At 44.3% G+C, this 7,218-nt stretch overlaps 1 protein-coding gene across 1 annotated transcript in view; it reads left to right on the forward strand.

The window, feature by feature from the left end:
* The window catches only part of sntg2 (syntrophin, gamma 2), a 292,569-nt gene extending 285,565 nt beyond the window's left edge, over positions 1-7,004 (forward strand). The window contains exon 18 of the mRNA XM_072280480.1: positions 6,873-7,004. Coding sequence (XP_072136581.1) covers positions 6,873-7,004 — 132 coding nt within the window. The remainder of the gene's footprint in view (positions 1-6,872) is intronic.
* The last annotated feature ends 214 nt before the right edge of the window (positions 7,005-7,218 follow it).

Genomic DNA, 7,218 nt, shown 5'->3' on the forward strand with positions numbered 1-7,218 from the left:
CAAGGGATCTGGGGAAAAAGCTGGAAATTGGAACTAGATGGAAGAATAGTTTAGCTCATGGTGGAGTGGCGGATCAGACTCGATGGGCCGAATGGCCTACTTCTGCTCCTTTGTCTTGTGATTTTGTGCTCTTTGAAGGGCATCTGATCTTCTTCAGGAGTGCGAAGAGGCCTCTTCTGCTAACCAGGTCAAAAGCCTTGGTCAGATCGATAAAGGCAATGCACAAAGGCTGTCTCTGTTCCCGGCTTTTCTCCTGTAGCTGCCTGAGTGAGAAGGTCATGTCGATGGTGGATCTCTCTGCTCTGAAGTCACACTGGGACTCAGAGTAGACGTGTTCTGCCAGTGTCTGCAGTCGCTTCAGAACCACTCGGGCAAACGCCTTGCCAATGGTGTTGAGCAGGATATGTCTCTGTAATTATTACAGTCGTTTGCAGTCTCCCTTATTCTTGAACAATGTGATGATGTTTGCGTCTTGCGTGTCTTGGGGAACTGATTCCTCCTCCCAGCACTGGCACAGCAGCTTGTGAAGGTGGCTTAGGAGCACCGGTTTCCCACACTGGATCACTTCTGCAGGGATACCGTCTTTGCCTGGTGCCCTGCCGTGAGCAAATGAGTCAATAGCCTTGCTGAGTTCTTCCCCTGTTGGGGGTAGGTCCAGCTCTTTCATGACAGGCAGGGCAGGGATATTGGCAAGGGCTGACTCAGTGACCATGTTCTCAGTGGAGTACAGGTTCTGGTAGTGCTCGGCCCACCTCTCCATCTGCTTGGCACGGTCTTTGATGACTTCACCGTCCTTGGACTTCAATGGAGCGATCTTGCTAGCGGTGGGCCCAAAGGATTTCTTCATCCTCTCATACATGCCTTGCACATTGCCACTGTTAGCACAGGTCTGGATGTCCTGGTCCATCAATTTCATCATCAAAATCATGGACATAAAAGGTAAAAAGAAGTGATCCCAACACAGATCCCTGTGGGACACCACTGGTCACTGGCAGCCAACCAGAAAATGCTCCCTTTATTCCCACTCTTTGCCTTCTGTCCATTAGTCTCTGCTTTATTCATGCTAGTATCTTTCATGTATTTTTAAGCAGCACCATGTGTGGCACATTGTCAAAACTATTCTGAAAATCCAAGTACACAACATCCGCCAATTCTCCTTTGACTATCCTGCTTTTACTTTCTTCAAAGAATTCCAACAGATTTGACAAACAAGATTTTCACCGAAGGAAACCATGCTGACTAAGGCCTATTTTATCATGTGTCGCTGAGTACTCCAAAATCACATCCTTGACAATCAACTCCAGCATCTTCACAAACACTGAGGTCAATTTAACTGGCCTATAATTTTGTTTCTTCTGCCTCTCTCCCTTCTTGAGGAGTGGAATAATATTTGTATATTTCCATTCCTCTGGAACCATGCTGGAGGCTATTGATTCCTGAATGTCTCCTCAATTTCTTCAGCCACCACTTTAAGAACACTGGCATGTAGGCCATCTAGTCCAGGTGACTTGTCTACCTTCAGACCTTTCAGTTTCCCAAGCACCTTCTCCCTGGTGATGGGAACTTCACACACTTCTGCCCTCTGACACTCTTGAACCTCTGGCATACTGCTAGTGTCTTCCACGGTGAAGACAGATGCAAAACAATTATTCAGTTCATCTGCCATCTCCTTAACCCTAGCATCATTTTTCAGCAGTCTGATCACTACTCTTGCATCTCTTTTACACTTTATGTAACTGAAGAAACTTTTGATAAGCTCTCTAATGTTATTGGCTATCTTACCTTCGTATTCCATCTTTTCCTTCTTCATGACTTTTTAAGTTGCCTTCTGTTGGTTTTTAATAGCATCTCAATCCGGTAACTTTCCACAAAATTTTCTTTGGTTATATGCCCTCTCTTTGGCTTTTACTGTATGTTGGCTTTGACTTCCCCTGTCAGTCATGTGTCATGGTCCGGTCCGTGAAGTCCGCATTCCAGTTCACGGTCTGGTCTGTGGACTCAGGACTCCGGGTCTTCCAGCTGTCCCTCGTTTGATTGAGGTAAGCATAGGTACCTGATTTCTATCTTGGGGCTTGGAATATAAGTAGCCTTGGGGTTGAGTGTGGGCTGCTGGTTTGTCTTGGCAGTCCCCTTTGGAGTAACCTGCTGATGGAAGGCTAGTGAAACCATTTGTGATCTCTAGGCCTGGTTGGAGGACCACTGCTTCATGGAGCCTTGTTGCCACTCATTGGAGCAGTCTTTGTGGTATGGATTTGGCTGTTTCTGTAGCCATCCAAGGTTGCTGGCTGCCCCAAGACTCAGAGCCAACCTGGACTGAGCTCCTTTCCTGTCCTTGCCTCCATTTGGTAAGCCAGGCTGTAATTGCTGTTACCCTGTGGTTGGTTCTGTCCCTTCCTGTCCCTTGCCTCTGTCGGGTAAGCCAGGCTGTAATTGCTGTTACCCTGTGGTTGGTTCTGTCCCTTCCTGTTCCTTGCTTCTGTCGGGTAAACCAGGCTGATTGCCGTTGCCCTGCGGTTGGTTCTGTCCCTTGCCTCTGTTGGATAAGCAGGCTGTTTGCTGTTACCCTGCGGTTGGGTCTGTCCCTCCCTGTCCTTGCCTCTGTGGGGTGAAGTATCCGCATCCTGCCCAGGAGAAGCTCCAAGAACCCAAGCCGCGAGGATCCCAAGCCAAGCTCCAGACTCAAGAACCCAAGACCCCAGCCGGCCTCCAAGCTCAGGCCTCTAGTCCCCAGCCACATCCTGTCCTGAAGCCATGTCGTGTCCTTGCCTGGTTCTGGGGTCCGAGCCCAAGGCAAGACCCAGGTTCTGGGTCCTTGTCCGGTCTCGGGCTTGGAGTCGATGCCTTGTCTCCTAATCCATGGTTTCTAGTCCTGGTTCTGCTTTCCCTAGCCCAAGTCTGCATTCTTGTCCCTGCTCCTTGCCTGTATGCTGTCACATCCCTACTCTAGTCAAGTCCTGTTCCTTGTACTTCAGTGTCTGTGTCTCGCATTTGGGTCTGTTTCCAGCACCCCATTGTGACACCATGGTTGTGTTATCCTGCCTTCAGAATACTTCTCTTATTTGGAATGTATCTATCCTTCCAAATTGTTCCCTGAAACTGAGCCATTTCTGTTCTGCCATCATCCCTGCTTCCAATCAATTCTGGCCAGCACCTCGCTGATGCTCCTTTATTCCACTGTAATACTAATACATTTGATTTTAGCTTCTCCTTCTCAAATTTCAAGTTGAATTCTATCTTATTATGATCACGGACCTCTAAGGGTTCCTTTACCTTAAGCTTTCTAATCAATTTGGATTCACTGTACAACATCTAATCAGGAATTATTGATGGATTCAACCATGAGCTGCTTTAAAAAGCCATCTCATAAGCATTCTTCAAATTTCCCCTCTTGGGATCCAGCACCAACCTAATCTTCCCAGTCTACCTGCATATTGAAATCCCTTATGACTGTTGTAACATTTTCCTTTTGACAAGCATTTTCTATCTCCCATTGTAATTTGTAGACCACATCTTTGCTACTGTTCGGAGGTCTGTATATAGCTCCCACCAGGGTATTTTTACCCTTGCAATTTTTTTAGGTTTATCACAATGTTTCTACACCTTCTGATGCTATGTCACCTCTTTCTAATGTTTTATTTCATTTTTTTTTATGAACAGAGCCCACCCACCCCCTCTGTTTTCCTGCCTTTCCTTTCAATACAATGTGTATCCTTGGACATTAAGCTCCCAGCTATAATCTTCTTTCAGACACGATTCAGTGATGTCCCAACATCATAGATGCCAATTGCAACTGTGCTACAAGTTCATCTGCCTTATTCTGTATTTTATACTTTATTCTGTTTCTATCAAGGCCTGACAAGAATGAGACAATGGGAAGAGAGTTAAATACAATTACATACAAGCCCTAATTCATTGGAATTTATGCATTCTTACAGACGTGATTGATGTCTCCTTTCAGTTGCTCATCTGCGAGAACCCTCAGACACACCTTGCCAGTTTCTATGGTTTATCATTAATCCTGGGGGCTCAATGGGTTGAGAATGGGGTTGGGAGGGAAATGGATCACCATGATGTAAGGTGAAGCAAACTCGATGGGGTGAATGGCCTAATTCTGCTCCTATACCTTATAGTCTTACGGTATTTTAGCACCCCAAAGCTGCTAAAAATATTTCAAATATGGTTTGACCACTGCCTTATAATGCCACAGCATTACATTCTTGCTTTAATGTTCTAGTCCTCTCAAAATGAATTCCAACATTACATGTGTCTTCTTTGTTAACGACTCAACCTGTAAGTTAATCTTTAGGGAATCCTGCACCAGGACTCCCAAGTCCCCTTGCTGCAGACTCCCTGGTTCCTCAACACTGCCTGCTCCCCCACCTACCCATCTTTATATCATCAACAAATCTGCCAGAAGGCACTCAATTCCATCATCCAGATCATTAACAGATAAAGTATCACAGATCAATGCATCACCAGCAACCAACCAGAAAAATCCCCTTTATTCTTACCTTTTGCCTTCTGCTTAGAGAATCATCTTTTAATTATTTTTAATGCAATGAATGTGGTGTTCACAAGCTGATTCTGTATTCAATTGGCAACCCCTAATTGATCTTGAAAAAATGGTAATGAGTTGCTGTCCTGAACGTTTACTGCCTTTGAGGTGTGGGTTTACCCACAATGCTGTTCTAGGACTTTGATCCAGTGGCAGTAAAAGAACAGAGATATATTTTCAATTAGGATGAGAGTAAATTCCAGATGGCGATGTTCCCATCTTTTTTTCCATCCTCGTCCTTCTAGCTGGTAGAGTTCATGGATTTGGAAAATGCTGTCAAAGAAGACTTTGTTTCAGTGCACCCTGTTGATGGTTGAAATCTGTTGCTAATGTGCATCAGTAATGGAATGATTGAATGGTGGTGGTTAGGGTGCTGACCTAGAGGGCTGCTATGTCCTGTTTGAGTAGAATCAGAATCGCAATCAGATTTATCACAAACAAGGGGAAATCTGCAGATGTTGGAAGTCTAAGCAACACACACACACCCAACACTGACGGTTCAGTTGAAATTTCTGGCTGAGACCCTTTGGCAGGACCAATGAAGGGTTTCAACCCAAAATGTTAACTACTGTTTTCTATAGATGCTGCCCGGTCTGCTGAGATCCTCCAGCATTGTGCCAAGTTTATTATAATTGATTTATATGACTTGATTTTTTAAAAATTTTGTGACAGTCATAAAATTACTATAAATTATAAAAGTAAACAAGTAATGAAATAACAGGATGGTTCATGGGATCATGAACCATTCTGAAATATGATGGCAGAGGAGAAAAAGGTCTTCATAAATCACTGATTGTGGATTTTCAGTATCCTTACATCCTTCACAGTGCTATTAATGAGAAGAGGGCATGACCCAGATTGTGAGGATCCTTAGTGATGAATGCCACATTCTTGAAGCACTCCCTTTTGAAGGTGTCTTCACTGATGGGGAGCAATGTGGCCATAATGGAGCAGGCTAGTCAACAACTCTCTGCAGTCTTTTGTTGCACTGCACATTGGAGCCTCCATACCTTGGGCTGTTTAATTGTCCATCACCATTCACAACTGGATATGACAGGACTGCAGAGCTTGTATCTGATCCATTGTTTCTGGGTTCACTTATCTCAATCTATGCCTATGTTGTTTAGTGTTCAGGTAATCCTGTCCTGCAACTTCACAAGGTTGAGCCCTCATTCTGAAGAATATTTGATGCTGCTCCCCACCTGCCCTCCTGCACTCTTCATTGAACCAGGCTTGGTGGTGGTGGTCATGAAGTGAGGAATATCTTGGGCCATGAGGTTGCAGATTGTGATTGAGTACAGTTCTGCTGATGACCCACAGCACCTCATAGATGCCTGGTCCTGAGCAGTCAGATCTGTTCACAATCTACCCCATTTAGCATAGTGATAGTGCCACATGACACGATGAAGTGTAATTCCATTGTGAAGGTGGGATTTAGCCTCCATGAGGATTGTGCAGTGATGACTTCTGCTGATACCGTCATAGATACGCAAACATGAGGAATTCTGCAGTTGCTGGAAATTCAAGCAACACACATCAAAGTTGCTGGTGAACGCAGCAGGCCAGGCAGCATCTCTAGGAAGAGGTGCAGTCAACGTTTCAGGCCAAGACCCTTCGTCAGGAGCACCAGCAACTTTGATGTGTGTTACTGTCATAGATATATTTGCAACAGACAAATAGGTGACATCGAATTCTTCTTTGTTCACTCACCACCTACCATAGACTTAGTTGCACCTTTATATGCAAATTGGTTGCCATAGCAACTGACATAACTGCACTGATTATTCTTATAAAGTACTAAAAGTTTTTGAAGCACTTCGGCATACCTTTAGAACTAATAAAACGCTGTAGAGTAGCGGCTGCTTTGGTGTCAGAGTTCAGAGTTCAATCCCAGCGTCCTCTGTAAAGACTCTGTACATGGGATGCATGAGTTTTCCCTGGTGCTCCAATTTCCTCCTACAGTCCAAAGATGTCCCGGTTAGGATAATTGGTCATTGTAAGTTGTCCCATGATTAGGTTAGGATTAAAATGCGGTTGTTGGGGATTGCTGGGGCGGCTTTCCTTGAAGGGCCAGGAGGGCCTACTTCTAGCTGTATTGCTAAGTAACTAAAATAAATATAATAGCCAATTTAGTGAAGATCCAACTATTGGAGAGGGAAATTATGATGTCTGAAATGCTAGAATCTTCTATAATGCTATGAATTTATGTACCTGCAAGTAAATGTTGCATGCTATGGCTAGTGGATGGGAAATATTAGTTTTATTGTCAGTTGTGCTTATAGTCCAATAATGTATATTGTTCTTTTTTCCCCTGCAGGAATTGGAATTTGCTGATCTGACTGCAGTTTTGCACTGTATACATTCATTCATAGCAGCTAAAGTGGCAGCAGTGGATCCTCTGTTTGTGGACAGCCAGAGTGTTGCACGGAAGTACATGTACAGCAGCTGAAGCTAGGATTTCAGCCACTGGATATATATCATAAAGTAATCACTTTATGACCATATTATGACCACTTTGAGCACCTAATGGGAATGGAGCCCAGACAGGTCAGAGATGATCTGCACTCTGGCAAGAGGTAGTGTCAAACGGGTGATGTGATTTCGGCTGCAATTTACACATCTTTCTTGATATTCATTTCTGTTTAATGCAAATGGAACTGATA

This window comes from Mobula birostris, chromosome 2, assembly GCF_030028105.1.
Source record: "Mobula birostris isolate sMobBir1 chromosome 2, sMobBir1.hap1, whole genome shotgun sequence".
NCBI lineage: Eukaryota > Metazoa > Chordata > Chondrichthyes > Myliobatiformes > Myliobatidae > Mobula > Mobula birostris.